This window comes from Cladophialophora bantiana (assembly GCF_000835475.1).
Source record: "Cladophialophora bantiana CBS 173.52 unplaced genomic scaffold supercont1.13, whole genome shotgun sequence".
Lineage (NCBI taxonomy): Eukaryota > Fungi > Ascomycota > Eurotiomycetes > Chaetothyriales > Herpotrichiellaceae > Cladophialophora > Cladophialophora bantiana.
Window position 1 is genome coordinate 533,003 of NW_015971587.1, and position 17,782 is coordinate 550,784.

Consider the following 17,782-nt stretch of genomic DNA (forward strand, 5'->3'; position numbering starts at 1 on the left):
TGGAGCGGGTGGAGGAGAGATACGAGCTCTTTCTCCGAATATGCTAGGTTTCAAACACCATGACTTTGGGTACGGATCACTGGACTATTTGGATGGTCGTATTCGTCTGGAGAAGAGACTTCCAGATCTACGGGATGGTCGCCTAGGCTGTCGCCTAGAGCATGAAATGCTTTCCTCCAAATCTCATGCGCTATCGTAGCGATGGGATAGAATAGTCCATGCCCAAAAAATATATCTCAATGACAGATCCTTCGTCGTTTGCAGAAATCTTTAGCAGTTCCTGAACCTCTCGCGGGTTTCCTATCCAGACACCTGATTTGAGTCAATGCAATCTGCATCTATTCCTATCGAACTTCAGTGAAATGCCTCCGAAACCTGAGCTTTATGCCTCAGTTTCCGGAGGGGATTAATTTTGTCTCGGAGCGGAAAAACCTAAGCTCCGTACTTTATGTTATAGACCTCGAATCATCGCTCATGACCATTTCGTTTAGGAAGTGGAGCGAGACTACTTTAACCTAGCACGCCGCGCAGCGTCAAGCGAACATCCAGAGGGCCACGGCAGGGCATGGCAGAGCACGGAGAGCGCAGAGAGAGCAATGGCAGAGCGATAGGCAGTAACTCGAAAAGACGTAATATCGTCGCTCGGCGCTAAGGTCTGGCCATCCATCTTTAACCAAAGCCGCAGTTAGCGCCGCTGGGTTTAGTTCGTGTAGAAAACTGGCAAAAACGTCATAGGGATGCCGTTGATCTCTTGACGAATCACACTGCCAGCTTCCACGTGGTCCCCTCAAAAGTATTGAACCCTCATTGGATACCCTAAGGATACGCCCAATCACACTTGAACTCTCGGCACGTGACCTCGCTGCCTCATGCCCTGTCCCCTGCCCGTTCCATAGTTCTCACGACTCTGTTCAATCAGCCTGACTATCAGCTCGTGAAATTACCAATCTCTCAGAGCTTATCCTAAAGCGTCCGCCACTAAATGGAGGCAATATAAGGTCTAGATACAACCATCCTGGGCCCTAGTTGAATTTTTCCCGGAGATTGACCCTCAAGAAGTGACGAGTAGGTTGCTAAATTGCGCACTCTTACCAATTAAGGGACTAGGTTCGATATTCGCGGCTCTAGTGAGTCGGAGTTGCGGGAAGTATCTGCGTCGATCCGACGAAAACCACTTGCACGGAGGCGAAGCTGTTTATCAAGAGAACGTCAGTGCCACAGTGGCGTGGACATACTGCAGCAATATGGCTGCAACAACTCAGGCCGAGCGCAAGGCTTCAAACAACCAAGGAACGAACAAGACACAGCAGTACATTAGGGTCGATGCGACTATGGATTCCAAGACAGAGCAAGCACTGATAGGAATGTGACATACGCAGCAGTTGCCGCAAAGATCTCCACTCTCCTTGCCGTCGTGAAGATGGCCAAGCAGATCGAGAAAAGTGCCGAATAGGCCAAGAGGACGCCGAGTCGGTCAACCATGTTGTTGACAAAGTAGAGGGTGAATATCGATGCAGCGGGAATGACTGAGGCGAGCACAACTCCCACGAGATGTGAGAGGGCGCGAACATGGGTTTTACGGTAGTTGCAGATACCAGTTTCGGGGTCAACGGGTCGCTAGGACGGCGGTTAGAGGGCAGCTCAATATAGGGAGGGTGGTATAGGTACCTTCCATCGATGTCCGATCAGATTGTGGAATCGCCCAATAAGTTCGTCCGACACCCATCTCGAGAAGTAGTCCTTCTCGACGGCTTCATGCGATACGGTAACGAGGTCTGAGGATTTGTCGTCGCAGTTGGGATCATTTGGATCATCAATGTGGAAAATATCCCGTTCGACGCCGCGAAGGAAGTTGTCACCGTACTCTCTGTGTTCGAGCCATAGTCGCAGTGTTTTCAGGTCATGTTTTGTGGGGTTCTGCAGTGCGCACAGTTCCTTGTACTGCAGTAGCGACTCGTCTAGACAGATCAGATGCTAAAGTCCGTAAAGGGTTGGAAATCCTGATGTTGGGTGGACGTACTGTATTCCCTCAACTTCACGCGGATTTTCTGTATAATGTCCCATTGCTCAGAGGGTTCATCATCCTCATCCAGACCCCGGCTCAACTCAAACCAGTTCCTTTGCGCTGCGATGCCTTTGGGGTCCTGCTTCTCTTCCTCTTCCGCTCGAAGATCTCTCAGCTCTGTCTCCAGATGAGTGATCTCCGCTTGCAAAAACAAAAGATTCTGAGCGTTCAATGATCCGAACCGACGGAAAATAGCGACCTCTGGCCATGTGCCCATCAAATTGGACAGCTTGGGATAACTGCCCATACTCCAAGACCGAGTGATACCGACTTGCGGGGTTTGCACCTCAGCTTCACTCCCTACCACTACCACAGTTTCTGGTGACGATGAAATTTTCTCCAAAGACATGGCGGGCGGGTGCCTAGGCTCTTAAGAACAACTGAATGGTTGTTGATTCCTGAGGCACGAAGTGGCAATTCCAGCCTTTTGTGCCATTGTTGAGTGCATCTCACCTGGGCTGAAAGTTGTGTGGCGGAGCGATATGCAGCTGAATGCACAGCCCGCGGCACTACACGAGAGAGCCGCATGAGGGGCTGAGACGAGACCTGGCCATTGACACGTACAAAACCCTGGCAGCCGAAGAAGCAAGGCTTGCCAGATGTTCAGGCTTATGTGCTCACCAACAGTTGCTCGCTTTGCCACAACCTCTGTCGCGCAGGAGAGGGCATTCAATCCGGGTTGTCAGCTAGCTTGCTGATACAGTCCGTCAGCGTCTGAATCTGCTAACTTATACACCTCGGGCCCCCCTGGCCCGTAGGTGCCTGTGCCCACGCGGATGGCGCCTCATCGCGGGGCACGCCTCCGCGCCTGGTCAAACTCGGTCTTTGGCCGTGACCCTTCACCTAACCAGGACAAGACAGCAAGCGCTCTGCATCACCTCGCATCGGCAGGTCTGGATCTTATTATATCGCCTACTGAGGAGGAAGCATGGGCCGAGCAGGCTCGAAATGCAGCCTCAACGGTCCTCCAGGAGCTGGAAAAGGTTTCCAGCCTTGATCCTTTGAAGCCGGGCCAGCTGCCGCGAAGAATCACGATAGAGGTTAATGAGCTTTCCTAGAGCAAATATGCCCCATGCTGACGCCTCTCACAGGTCGTGGACGATGCTCAGTCCGAGAGTGGAGTCCATCCTATCACGGGGGTAGACGATAATCCCTTCGATACCCAAGGACAGATGGAAGACGACGAAAGCTACTACGATTTTGAGGAGGACATTTATATCGTCAAAAATGAAGAAGGCAAAATCTTCAGCCGAGCGATGATCGATACGGGCATGGATGGGAATGCAATCAGCGTCGAAAAAGCCAAGCTGACAAACATACCGATCGAACCATGGACTGGGGGCAAGCTTCGTGATGCTGACGGAGAGCCGTTCGAGCCAGAGGGCTTGCTGAAAGCGCAGTTCCATTTCAGTGGGAAGATGCAGACAAGCCGGAGTTGGCAGGTCGAGTTCATGGTCTTACATGATCCTCCATTCGACGTTGCGATTGGGAGGCAGTTTATCAATTCTGCGAGGCTGTTCAAGAAGAGCGACGTTCTACTTCCAATCGTGGTCAACAAGCCAAAAGATCCGAAAGCTCAACAAACAAGCAATCTGAACGCGAAGCGAGATAGCGATCGCCAGAAGCAATTGGAGAAAGAGCGAAAAGACCTAATCCGCCAGAAAGAGAGGGAGAAGGCAACGAAGAAGTGATCGAGGAGTGGCCGGACGGTGCAGCAGCTTTCCACATATTGGACGCCGGCGATGGGTTTGGGTTCTTACGTGACCAAAATGGTGCTTCGCAGCCAGTCTTGCAACGAAATATACGATCGTCTTCGATGTCGTGGGATGCTCTAAGCGGAGTCTGCAACTCGGCGATCTGAAGACACTGACAAGGTTCAATTCTGAGCCACGGCCCGAAAATGCGAGATACAAAATGGCGAACACTTGTTGCAGGATATGCGATCAGGCTGAAATTTGACTAGATGTGGCTGAAACTTGCACGGCGTGAAATCGACCGAGCGTGAGCAAGTGAGAGGTGGGGAATGCCAAGGAATCCTCAAGGCGCTTGCACGTGACATCATTTGTTTTGGACTCCACGATGCGGGGTGAAACAATCATGAACAATGTAATTCTTCACTTGCCGGACGCTCGAGGTTAATGGCTGAAAGGGGACTAATGTCGCGTCAATGCGAAAGCCGAGGGCTCCTTAAGTCCCTGTCATGAGGCTGATTGGTGGGTGCTTTCAGAGTTCGATAGAGTTTGCATGTATCTTGATCGATCCCAAATCGAATCCTTCAGAAAACAGAGGTATTTAATTTTGCAGATCAAGCGTGCTGGATTACCCCAAATGGATTTCAAGGCGTCACCAGCAGCTCGAAAGGGTGCTCCTGATTTACCTCTCTCAGGTTTGATTCCTCTATGACCAGGAGCCTTGTCGAGGCCCGGATGAGGGAGGGCGAGGGCGTGAAATCTGCCCAGATACAACCTAGCCGTGAAAAGAAGTCTCGCACTGCTGCCCGAAGTTAAACATTTTCCCGCAAAGATACACTGAAGTGCTGGCTCATTCTTAATATCAATCGTTAGTTCCTTCTAAAGTGGTTCTTCCCGCTAACTCTCGCTCTTGTAAAGACATACTTTGTTTCCCGCGTTCTTTCTAGCGTTACTATGCTAAGCCTTGTACGACGAACTCAGTGAACCATGTGGGAAGGATGGGCATTTCGCCTACTAGCCGAATCCAAAAAGCACACGAGAATAATAGCCTTTAATGTTAATTCAAAGCTGAAATGAATCACTAGCTTTCGACACCTAGTTATGAGAAGTTCAGCTCCTTTGTTATTACGTAGGTCCATGGGTCCTAGAATGTAAGGATACCTAGGTATGCTTCCGTGCATTCACTATACCGAACCTTAAAACCAATTCCGGTTCAAATTCATATAGAGGAATATTCGTCTAGAAAAATTCTAGTCTGATCGTTGCGCTGGTGCCTTCGCTTGTGCGTTCTATGAAAATAGTGAGTATGAGAATGGATATCGAGATCTGAAATCGTGACTTGCTATCTCCCTGGCCTGATAGTAGCAGTTGTCGAGGCCGAATTTCCATATAAGTTTACTGCCGTCGTATCTGCTCCAGCTTGCACCAGACCGCCCACATCAATGCTGTGAACCCCCTAGCACCGTGTATGCCATTGTTGGCGCCGGCATTAATCTGAAAGCTGCAAGCCTTACCATGGCCATGACGTGCTACTATGCGATCATAGCAGTCTCCTCATTTCCATTGACTGAATTAAGATCAGCGCCGGCTTCTTGCAGACCCCGTATGGCTTCGATTCGCCCTCTGCCGTCTGGAAACTTTAATCCTTTTGTCTACACGGTGACGCATCTTGCGGCCATACTATGACGACATAGAACTGACTCACTCAGGTACTTTGCTGCGCAAACGTAACTAGCTCGCGAAAAGCGTATCGTATGGATGGCCAATGGACAAAGTAGATTTGTAAGGGGATGGCTTCCATAACGGGTCCTCTCCAAACAAACAGACCTTCCGCAGCCTGCTATCCATAGCATGATCAGCATCCGGTTTTGGTCCCGCACCACACTGGGTGCGAACTGAGATGGTCGTCCGCGAGGGTCGACGAGGGACGCTGTGAGCTGACCCATAGATTGCCTTTGAGTTCAGCATCATGTAAGACTGCCGTACTGTACATGTCGCTTGGGCCAGTGCATTCATCAAGGGTGCCAAAAGCAATCATCAAAAAGAGGCCCGGGCTCCGGAAACTAAACGCTGCTAAAGACGTAAGCCTCGGGTAGTGAGCCATTGGTACCGCACCAGAATGCTCCCAGACAGCTTATCGAGACTGTTAGCATACCACCGCGCAGAAACAAACGATTGGGGTCACTAGAATCCAGCATAGCGAAAGACTCGCATACTGTGGCTCCCACAAAAAATACCTAAAAGTCTATCTCGATCGACGCGAAAGCGCACCGCTGTGGGCCCGGCAGTATCCAAGCGAATACGTTCACATGTAATACGACGAGCGACGGAAAGATGAAAGTTAGATGGCACTTCTAGTCGCGGATGTGAGGGGTGCTGCCCTCGGAAACCCACTGGTTTACCGTGCAGAGCTTCATTGCATGGAATCTCTACAGTTCAACGCAGCGAGTTGCAGGGAAATTTCCATCGAATTTGACAGTCAATGCCGCCGCTTTTGGAGGATTTCTTCCCTCAATGCCAAGATCACTGTCACTAGTCTCTTTCCACATCAGCACCCAACCTCGGTGGTCTTCCAGATTTCCTTGAAGTCTGCCTCGTTATATGTGCGAACCCCTTGAAGCGGCGCTTACTGAGGCGAGACTGCAGCCAATAGTACGGATTGACTACCTTCTGGCCCCGCACCCAACTGCAGGAACAGTGCGCAATGGAACACCCGTGTTTCTGGACCCCTTTTCTGGCTACGAGCACAGCCTTGTGGACGATATGTTGGTACTTAAAGGTATTTATCCTTCAAACCTTTACACACACATATGTTGGAAGTAGTTTATCTGAGAAGGATCTTGAGACCCTGCGATACTAGCGGCGTTCAATTATGGCATCGGTAGGCGAAAGTTAGAAGACAGCACCAGAAGACATACTACACTACTCGTTTGAGCTTCTGCCTCCTGTGCGCCTTACAACATGGAGACCAGGCGGCTGCCAAAGATGTCCCCTACCAAGCAAGAGGCGGCTATGCTAACCATAATTGATGCTCAACTGTGCAACCTCGCAAAGCGTTCTCAAAACCCAAAGTTTCCTTCTCAATCTCGCCCCGGCGAGGAATTTGAGACATCATCCACGGAAAGCCCTGCGGAAGCAGATGGGTGCTCCTCTACAAAAGCATCAAAGAGTCCGCAGGCAATGCCTGCGAAGACAAAACGGAATATCTGGTTCAGCACTCTTGCTCTGCTCATATATACGAGCGCCTTAGGTCAGTTGCTAACGGTTGGATGGCCTTTTTTTTGAGGCTTCATGTTGCGATATGCTAATTTCATAATCTCAGCTCTCGCCGCTGCCGTCACCCATCTCGCTATGTTCCTTTATCTCCACGGCCGCCTCGTCGATGATGGCATTCCTCAGGCCTATGTCTCCACAATCTCTGCGGCTCTTACCCATCTCTTCTCCATGGGCTTTAGTACCTGTATGGCAGTCGGTATGGCTCAAGCACTCTGGTATTATCTACGAAAGAAGCCGCTTCCGATCCGAACAGTCGACAATCTGTTTAAACTGTTGCAAAATCCGCTGGGTGCTCTGGATCTGACAATACTACTTACAGCCCCTTTCATGGTTCTTTTCGCGGTTGTATTGCTTATCTTGCGGATTGCGGTCATCTTTCCTCCAGGTGCATTGGTCATCGCTCTTGCAGAGTACGAGACCGTCAGAGCCTACAACGTCAAGGTCGCCGACTATTCTCAACCTCCAGCATACCTGTCATTTTCAAATGGCACGTGGCCCGCTAGCCACGACGGTCTCACTACGGCAAATGGAATTTGGCGGACGCTCCTGACCTTGAGCGCGGACTCGATGTCGATTGACTTCGACACAGATCCATTAACTGTCCCATTACGGTTATACTCGTCGTCACCCTGTGGTCCGGACTGCAGATACGAAGTAGAAGCAGCTCTCCCTTCTGTCCAATGTGAGCCTGGTCTTAGTCTAGATCTCATACAGCACTTGCATCAGACTGAGAATGTCTACGACATGGATTACGAGTCGTTCTCTTCGCTCAATTTCAGCTACATGGCAGTTTCACACATAAAGAGAGAGGATATTCACGGCCAGATGACATATACACTCAGGTTTGATGTATCATTCGGCGCTAGGGACTCGCTGAACTACACGTGCAGCATCTTCTCAAACCGCGCCCGATTGCAGCTTTCATGGAGTCCAAAGGGTAATTCGGTCACGGTGCTTTCAAGATCCAGCAAGATATTTAATGCGTCAATGTTAATCGATCCCTTCTACGTAAAACCATACCTCCAGGCAGGGAGTGAAAGTGCAACACCGCAATTGGCGGAGTCTGGAGCATCTTCATTTCCGACAAATTTTGACTGCCTGGCCCAGTCATGGGATTGCAAAGCACTATCCGAGTTTTCAGGTTATTTGCAAATGCTTCAGCCCTCCTCAGGATGGGTGAGCGCGAATCCAAACGCGACCACGGCCTTACCCATAGGTACTTGCGAGGATCCAGTGCGCCTTGGTTTTCTTACTGATATCAGACAAACCGAACGGATCTTCTGGAACGCGAGCGTCCAACAATTTGTGCACATTAACCTCGTGTCGCATGCGCTGGTCAATGCGACGACCGTTACTCACGCTAACACCTATCAGTTCGAGAAACGCTTGAACCTCTATTTGCCCTACGGTACGAGTCTCGCCGTGTCCGCCGCCCTCCTGGGGCTCTCAATCTTCTTTCTCAACGACAACGGCTTCGGCGGCGGCGCAGGCTTTCTTCACATCCTGTGCAACACTGCAACCCTCAACTCTCGCATAAGAGCATTAGCCTTGCAAAGCGCTGGTCGCGACGCAGCAGCTAGACCTGCAGAGCTTCTGGAGGAAAGAGTCAAGTTTGGCATTGTGCACTGTGAGGACGGAGTGAGAAGGGTTGGCTTGGGCGTAGAGGAAGACATTAATATCTGAAGATAGCCATGCTTGGGATGGGTGAGGATAAAGCTTGGAGTGGTAAAGAAGAGTCACGCTCCTTCACTAGTTCATACCGTGTTGGACAAATGGGATTGTAGGAGCTCGTGTTAAATGAATGGACTGGGCTCTGGCAATAGTGGAAAGTGAGCGGCATATATCGTTTTCTGTCAGAACTGCTACTTCCTCGGCGATACAGAAGTTATGGGATTCCTTAGCTGAAACTTCTGCATTTGGCAGCGCCTTCCGCTTGCGATTCTGGGCCGCTAGCAACTGTGCGAACATGTCGTGTACCAATGACATGAAGGGACGCGTTTGATGATTATTCTTGGACACTTGTCACTCCACCACTCTGCATCCAGCTAATATCGTGCGTGATGCTGCGTTTGACAAGATCCATCGCCCGCTGCGGCAATGCGAGAGCGGCCTTAGTCACGTCTAGTTCGGTAATATCACCCATCAATGTCCAATCAGTGCGTCGTAAATGTTTGCTGTTCAGCGCATCCTCCTCTGAAAAAATTCTGTTGAGGGTAGCGCTATTTAGAAACATTGCATGACTGGCACCCCCATGAAGCATCACCAGAGTGTTGGGAAAGTTGCGATCTAGAACTCCTCGATCGTAATCATCGATGCAACAAAGATCGGTAACAATCTGATCGCCGTATGCATCCGCAAACTCACAAACACACCCAGGCGATCTCGGCCTTTCGGTTATATTCGACTTCTTTGCATCCATGCCGGGTTTGATATTCGATAGGGTAGCCAAGCCCGTGATAAATATATGAACATGAGCATCGTGAATGCCAGGCATCATAAATCGGGACTGTAAGTCACACGAGGGCTGATTTTCGCGATGCGCTATATTGAGGATCTCATTATTGGTGCCAACGGTCTGAGAAGTGCCATTTAGGGATTCGATGAAAGCTTCAGCTCAAGTGCCATCAGCAGTAAAGATATCGCCCGAGTAGTAAGCACACGCCTGTCGACGAGTGGACTGTGCTGCCGTGGTTAGAAGCACTGATTCTGGACATGTTTTGAACAAGAATTAGCAGAGTCTGTCGGCTACAGCGACTGATATTCGATCTTGGCGACCATCTCCGTGGCTTTCGCAGTTCTAGAACAAATACGAGGTGCTGGAAAAGCCTATGACCCGATTTTATCTCAGCGAGACGGAATAGAGGCATTTCAGCTGCTCTGATTCTCAGTTACCCATTGCGTAGCGTGGGTCCTGATAGTAGGGGTGCGAAGGCATTGGCAACGCGGCAGGAACCTAGATAGCGGGAGGGTTATTGTCTATGACCGAGAAAAGGTGGGGGTTGGAAGAAGAGAGACGTTGAAGAGAGAGGAAGGAATTCGCGAGCGGGGGCCTTGTTCGGAGCTAGGACGCTGTGGGACAAAGAGGACTTGTGTAAGTGTAACAGGCGATATGGTATTCATGTGCCTACAAAGGAGAGTGTCTGACAGCTAGCTATCTGTGCAACCGACGCCAAGGCGCCAAGGCTCCACAACGTGGAGGTAAATGGTCCAGGCTCGGAGGCTCTTGACGGCTGAAAAGGGACTAGTGGCAAAGGCCCAGGCGGACCTCTGAGCCAGCTGCCATCCGTGAAGTCGACATGGTGGGCGCGTTCCGAGCCCACTCCAGTATGCATCTATTCCTATCGAACCGCAATGAAACACCTCAGAATTCCGAGGTTTACTTCTCTGGTTTGTGAGGGGGTTAATTTACTGTACCCCTGAGCATCACACAGAGGACCGAGGGGCCTAATCTGGCGCCCAAGCGATCGGTTAAACCTGCCTCTCAGCAGACATCGTGTTGTACACAGAGTGAGAGTGGATCTATTTGCTTGATTGTGTCCTCCTTCTGAGAGACTCTGGCTATCTATATACTATTTGCACTGTGGCAACAAGCGGTCCGCTGAATAGATCTGGACCTGGCCAGATCTGTCCAGGCCTCGTTATTGACCAACGGTGGCACCGAGGCTGTTATAGAGAGGCATCGGTTGAAACATTGGTGGATTGGTTGGTTTGCAACAGTGGCGTTCTGCTGTCAACAGGTAAGCTCTCCCACAATGACGAGTGGTCCTGCGTTTCAATTGAGCCGAAACTCCAACCTCTCCGATGAGCCAATCTGGGCCCTCCTGAGATTGAATGTTCGGGAGCTTTATTGACTCTAGGAATTGTTGGAAACCTGTCCTACCCATGTGGCACGTGCCATGCCCGTGCAGCGAGAACGGTCATGCAGCAGCTCGACCAGCCTATATCAAAAAACGTCTCATGCATCTGAGAGCAATGATTAGAGTGTCGGTGTGTGGAGACACGAAGTTGCGAAGCTTTCCATAATGGTTTATTCCGCCAGAATATCGAAACCTCCCGCCATTTCGAGAAAGTACGCAAAAGTACACTGGATCCTTCTACTCGACGTTAGCCGGAGCGATAAATCACGATCCAGAGATGCTCACAGATTCAATCTGATTCTTCGCAAAATGCAGTCCACCCTCTTCTGCCGATGCCCGAACTGCTTGTACTACTCTTGAGGCAGTAGTGCAATACTGTTACGTAAAGCCAGTCTCGATGAATTAGTTGGATGAATAATGGACCACCACTATCCAAGACCACAGCATGCTCAATGGCTAAACCCAAGGATGAAGGCATTCCTCATGAAGCAAAATTGATGAACGTTCCTGAATCTGTTTGGCAAGACGATCTTCAAAACAAACATATCGATTCCAATAATAAGCCGGAAAGAGTCCTGTTCGTTGGCCCTTGAAAATTTGGAGAGATACTTTGAAATCTTGGCGCCGCGTTCGGGCTCGACCTAAGTCTTTATATCATGGGCAATCTAGAGTTCGTGATCTTCAACCGCTATAGATCGGCATCACCGTTCCAGAATGGAACCGCTTGTAAAGCAATAATACGATACTGGCAAAGTCAGGAGCTTGATCGGACGACCTAAGCCGCGTCGTACATCATGATTGCTCCTGTTGTCCAAATGAGTGGATTGAGCAGTGCTCTGACCAGATGCCCTCCAACCGGGCATCTGTCTGATATATATACATGACAAATGAGTGGGTTGAACTGCCTGAACAGGCAGTCTGAGCGAGCGACAGCAATGCTAGTTGGATGAATCCAATCCAGCTGGGGAAGTGGAGCCAATACCGGCTCGTATTTGAGGTTAGTGGCTGACGAGGTTCTACAAGGCTGTCATTAGCGGCTCGTCGACAACCCGTTGGTGTTGTTTCACACTCAGCCTACTCAGGATCATTGTTGTTGCCAGGCCCACAGCTCCCTCCAGGTTCCAGGTAGTCTCGCGTGTTCTCCATCCAAGTTGATCTAACATTTCTGAAAACCGGTCAACTCAATCCCCCATGGAAATATCATAGCGCTCGTATAATCATTATGAGTGAGTTTCTTCGCATTCGGATCTTTTGCCTTGCTGACAATTTTGAAAAGAAGTCTAGTGTAAAGGCAAATGCTTGCAAAGCATGGGGAGATCATTGATCCTGCCATTTTCCAACAAGGGATGCACTGACAGTGATGAGTAAAGTCTTGACCTCCCTCGCTCACATTGTCTTCGAGTTCAGATCGAACAAAACATCCGGTGATTCAGCGGCTCTTTGCGGAAAGGCATGAATTACCCATTCGCACGCCTCACGCAGCTGGGATTCGGCTTGGGGATGGACGGAACAGCATGCGATGCTGCTACCATTCTCACTGTTGCTTCCAGGGCGAACTTTGCTTGACCGACTGAAGGGGCCACATGGATTACACCACCGACTCTTCCATAGAGCTTGCGAGTTTTGAAGGGAGAAATCATAGGTCCAAGTCAAGATTAACGCGGACTTGCAGACCAATCACAAAGCTCCTCCCCAGCAACATCTCCAGCCAGTTCGGGAATAGTTCCTGGTCACATCATAAAGACTTACTCATCAATCAACTTCCACGTTCTTGTTGTGCCAGAGAGCAGCTTCCCCAGTGCAAAGCTGCATTATTCAGCAGCAAGAAGGCCAGTCGAATCATCCCGGGCTCGGAAGAATTTTCACCAAGCGCCGCGAGACGGGTCGCAGTGGTCTCTGTGTATCGCCGCGAGAGAAGTCGACTTCTGCTGCGTTGTCCAGTTCAACGCGGGCATTGTCAATGTTGCTGATCATTGCTTCAATGTGGTCGAGCCGATTGGAACATATACCTTGATCAATGTGCCCGACAAGAGGCTGAAATCACAATGCGACTTCAGACTGTTTGGTTGAATCCTTCGGTGTGGTTTTCACGATATGTGGCTCGAACACACACGTCTGAGGAACGGGTACAATTCCCAGCAGCAATGGTGGCGACTCTCTTAGATTACATACCCTTTTTCTATCTTGCGCTGCTCTCCCTAATTGGATTCTCCTGGTCATCTACCCGGGAGTCATGAAAGCAACCTCGGAGCCGCACTCCATTGCCTCTTAACGGCGTCTTTCAGCGCCGGGAAGACGGAACAGACCAAGCGCCGTCTACAGTTAAACTGGCCAGCGGGCGGGCGGCATGCATCCTGCAAGACTACCCAATAACGCTGAGAGCATCTTTGTCTCTAGTAAAGAACAGGCACGTATCACGGTATGTTTGATTGGTTCGCAGAAAATAGTCCTGAGTCAAGTGCTACGTAAGCAGGCCTCTGACGGCGCCAGCAGGAGCGGTCCAACCAATGCAGACCCATGCGAGGTATAAAGTGGCTACCGATGCATTCTCAATTGGGCCACTTGGACCGATCACTTACCAAAAGCTCGATCCTCGGAAAACTGCTAGGAATGTGAAGGTGATGATTGGCATCCTGGTGGTCAAGGCCACATGCTGCCCCGGCTCCACATATATGCAGGGTCAATACGGAGTACGGAGTACGAAGTACAATTATGAAGACCTCCCCAGTGATTGTGGTCTTCTTCCTCAGAGCTGGACTCAGCGAAAGATGGGCAGTTGTACAGGTCTCCAACAACGGGGTCTGAGACGGCAGGGAAGTCACTCTGTAAGATACGCCCTGTCACCCTTACTTGGGAACGGTCCTCCTCATACGTGTATCGTGCTAGAGTAGTCGAGGAAGATCTTCTGGTCGCCAATCACGTCAGTCTGAGATTGACGACAATATCAGAAGACTGCAAAATCAGGTTGCCGAGCTCAGGATGGAGTGTAAAATTCTGCAGCAAGCACGAGATGACTCTATCCTTGTGGCCGCGCAGATGATCAAAGAGATTGAACGCTTGGAGAACGTCCTCAAGTCTGTACTCCAGCAAAAAGAGGGAGCTTCGAAGGACGACTCGCCTTGAAGAAACGACAGACGAGACTGGCACTGACCGGATCTTTCCTTCAGATGCGGTATTGCATCTGCCATCGATCCTTGGTAAGCGGAAGCCGAGAAAGCCAGATCTACCATTCACTGGAGCAGCCCGTTCTGTTGATGCCTGCAAACGTATGCAATAGAACAGCCACTCTTTCGACTTGAAGCCCCTTTACCGTTGGCTTTGCGGAGCTCAAAAGCGGTTCCTAAAAAGGAACTGGGTGGTCGTCTCTTGGGTTGTAATGTGCGGGACTGGTTCATAGGCGAACTCTGGAGTTCCACGGCATAGGCGTGGTAGTGGCATTCGGAGGTTGCCAGTGTTAACAGAATTCGTCGAGAAGGCGATGAGGACGAGGCATACGTGGTCGTTTTCACCCAGCAACGGGGAGACCCGTTTGAGGACTCTTCAAACCGAAGAATTGCCCGAACCATCCCGTCTATTGCTCCCGCAAATGGGCCCTTCACAAATCAAAGTGTCTAGGGGCCCGTCTGTATGCTAGACGAGCCATTGGTCAATAGGATTGGTTCCTCCGGCATTGATTCAGCAGGGATATTGGCCAGTATGAGAGAAGTCCAGCTCTTGAGCACGAGACTACATTTAGTTGGTGGCTCAGGTCCACACCTCCAACTGAGGAATTGAGACGATATCAATCACTGCACGAAGCCTCGCAGACACCCAGAACAAAATAGCCGTCAACCGCCCCGTCCAACTCTGCAAGTACCCCAGTGCCGATCTGATCGCCGGTGGTGCTGGTAGGCGATCTTTGTGTGTCGTGTCAAACGCCGCATTGATGAGGACATTTTCCGCCTTTGCATGATTAGTCAATGAAGCCTTGTGGTCTCTTACATTTGGTCGAGAGGGGACGAAGAAATGACGGTCAACTATGAGCAGGAGGTAATGTGTATCACTACCTCCACACGGTTCGCTAGCAGGTATCATGTCGCTATGACAGCTGAACACCGGACATTGACGTGTTCGGCGATGACATGCACATTCCGGGCCAAATTGCTCATACTAATTTTTGGCGAGCGGCACCATGTTTCTCCTGCGACTGATACACAATTCCTCGTTAGAATGCAATCCCGGGAGCCCCAATCTCAGATGGGTGGTATGAATGCAATGTAAAGGCGGTGTCGCGGAAAGCTCACACCGCTCAACATTGTGTGGCGTTTTCGGGGCATGCAAAGTACGAGGACACGAAGACTTGATTTCTCCGTTGATGCGCACGGACTTCCTCAGGTGACGCAAACTTCCATGTTTCGATTCCTCGTGGCTTGACTTCAGAAATGGGACCCATTCTGTCTCTCCGATCCCGTGCCCATCGATGTTTCGCGGTGGCTGGGAAAGAGGCTACTGAAGCCACACCGTCATACAGTAGCACGCAAGCTTCCGGAACAGCAGCATCCATCCGTCGCTGCAGGGTATATGGAGTACATGAGACAACGAAAAATAACTTGCTCTTTTTGAGACACCAGTGAATGCGACTTTGTGCGCACCAGGTCGACAACTGGCCTGTGCCTTGCAGCAAGCGCAGGATCGGCTGGGAATAGAGAGCATCTTAGACATAGATACGAGTACCACCCACCGACAGCGTTGAGGCTCGTGGGCCCACTAGGCCCTGAGCAAAGCCTTACCCTCGATGAACCCCCACCGGAACCCCTGTTGGCTTAAGAAGGGAAAAGTCTTTGCCGTAGCTGCTGCACAACACTCAAGTTGCTTGGATACTCCCTGGAGCCGTTGTTGAGTCACTTTGCTCCTTGTTCACAACAGAACCGCTATGGGACTGTATGCCAATGAATCCCGGCAGCAGCACGTCAAGCATCATCATCCAGATCGTACGGTGCAAACCACACAATAGATGATCTTGGTGTGGTTGTTGTAACGAAGGGCTTACCAGTCATTCCGAGACCGAAGCTGGGATGGAAAAAACGAAGATTTTCGGCTGGAAACGTCGAAAAATAAGCAGGCACTGGGGTTTGTTTGGAATGCGGCCGTCTGCCGATTGGCTCTTGGGGACAAACATTTAGCGTAGGCGCTTAGATGCAGAAGTGTGCTGGGCGGCCTTGAGCCTAAGGACCAAGACCAGCAGTTCCCGTTCGGGTCTGCACCGATGCCTATTGATCCGGCCTTTTAACTTAACTTTGGCGATGGATCGGGCCCAGGCTTTCAACTTCCCTTCATGACGGGTGACGAAGGTGACAGCCGTGTTGGAGACAGCACGAGGAGTGTGGTAGAAGGCAGTGAGGAAGGCCTCCTCTTGCCATGGGTTGTAAGATGTCACTGTGAAGTAGAAACGTTCACAGCGCCACCGCAAAAAAAGGGAACGTGGAGTCATGGGCACACGAAGCTCGTCACGTTCCTCCACACTCATTGCTCCGTCGACTCTCGACCCTTGATTCTGGCTCGCCCCGTGGCTGCTGGCGCATCTCCATGCGAGCGTTGTCTGATCGACATAAATTTTCCGGCGTATCGATCATTCCCGCTCTTAATTCTTGCATATTAATGTCGCACATTGGGACTCTACAGCATTCCTTTGATCTGTAAATGAATGAATGAATTGCATTGCACAGGGATCCAGCGATCGGCTGGCGCAAAAACAGGTGGTACTTGCGTCGTTCGCTCGTTGCGGTAGTCTCGGGCACTACTGCTGGTCATTGTTCTTTTTCGCCTGGGCCATACCAGAACCGCTCTTCGGGCCACTGGGCTTTTGGTGACGGCGGGTGTACAGCACAGGTATCGATATACCTACTCCATGCCGAGTACTCTGGCCTGAAGAATGGATGTCGCCCTAAAGTTAGATCCCGGTTCGGCCTGTGGACGGGCCAAGTTCAGGGTAGAACTGGCGAACTGGGGTGCCCAGGAACAGCACGCTAACTTGCATATTGATTCAGTGAAGAAATACCCCGTACTCCGTACTCGGTAGTCTGTATCTCTTTCCTCGCTCACGGAAAATAATCCTGTGCCGGGCTCCTGTCAAGTTCGTGTCATTCTGTGAAAGGTGCGACAGATCGAAAAACGGTCAAATTGTCCTGGCAGGACAGGTCTGGCTGTACCACTCCCTGCGCTCGAGGCTATTCGCTTAGGTTTTTGCTCAATATCGACTTGGACTTCCTGTATCAAGGTCAGCAACCGAGAGACAGTCCTCGTAGCGATATATAAGACCTTCCAATGCACATAGGTGTATTGCCGCCGGGGCAATTTGTGAGGAGATTAGGCGGTGCGAATTGGTATCTGCCCTCACATCCTAGGAAGCTTTGGGTCGCAGTGGGGTTCAATGGATTCAATGGGCTCAATGGCCGAGTGATGAAAGTCAGATAGGGAACAGTGCGCTGGAGTTTTGAGTGTGCTGGATATTGTGATTTGATGGCCGTCTGAAGATGGGGCGTGTGACGAAGACCAGGGCGCATGTGGGCGCTGGTGAGTGCGGCCAATCGAAGTGCTGTAAGCGCCCAAGCCTGGCTAGTGCAACCTGCGCTGCATCTCGTGCCTGTCCCTCCACTCCTCCTCCCACCATCCACCACCCTGCACCAAATCCTCACTCTTCGTCCATCCAGATCAACCTGCATTCGACCTAGAGTTGGGATTTGCCATGATTCGACCACGCCGCGCAATTTATGCACCCTCACATGCTGCTTGCTGCGGGGCCGCAATCAAGCGCCCGCCAGCCAGTAAAGCTTCACGCCTGTGTTTCCATCATGTTGTTGGTACCTCGCAAGCCTCGACAAGCCATGACTGCCAACTTCTCGAATGGTTCCTGT

General features: G+C 50.8%; 4 protein-coding genes across 4 annotated transcripts; 2 read left to right on the plus strand and 2 right to left on the minus strand.

Moving 5' to 3' along the window:
• Positions 1-1,329: 1,329 nt before the first annotated feature.
• On the minus strand, positions 1,330-2,414 carry Z519_08554 (uncharacterized protein; the record flags this gene model as incomplete). The annotated part of the gene is made up of 3 exons (XM_016766282.1): positions 1,330-1,617; positions 1,669-1,958; positions 2,021-2,414. 3 exons carry the CDS (start codon positions 2,412-2,414, stop codon positions 1,330-1,332), a joined length of 972 nt encoding a protein of 323 aa, XP_016617440.1.
• A 427-nt stretch (positions 2,415-2,841) lies between these two features.
• Z519_08555 (uncharacterized protein) lies at positions 2,842-3,756 on the plus strand (the record flags this gene model as incomplete). The annotated part of the gene is made up of 2 exons (XM_016766283.1): positions 2,842-3,105; positions 3,157-3,756. 2 exons carry the CDS (start codon positions 2,842-2,844, stop codon positions 3,754-3,756), a joined length of 864 nt encoding a protein of 287 aa, XP_016617441.1.
• Positions 3,757-6,741: 2,985 nt separating this feature from the next.
• Positions 6,742-8,715, plus strand: Z519_08556 (uncharacterized protein; the record flags this gene model as incomplete). The annotated part of the gene is made up of 2 exons (XM_016766284.1): positions 6,742-7,006; positions 7,079-8,715. 2 exons carry the CDS (start codon positions 6,742-6,744, stop codon positions 8,713-8,715), a joined length of 1,902 nt encoding a protein of 633 aa, XP_016617442.1.
• A 322-nt stretch (positions 8,716-9,037) lies between these two features.
• Z519_08557 (uncharacterized protein) lies at positions 9,038-9,526 on the minus strand (the record flags this gene model as incomplete). Its single annotated transcript, XM_016766285.1, has 1 exon — positions 9,038-9,526. The coding sequence occupies one exon, from the start codon at positions 9,524-9,526 to the stop codon at positions 9,038-9,040; it is 489 nt and encodes a 162-aa protein (XP_016617443.1).
• Positions 9,527-17,782: the final 8,256 nt, after the last annotated feature.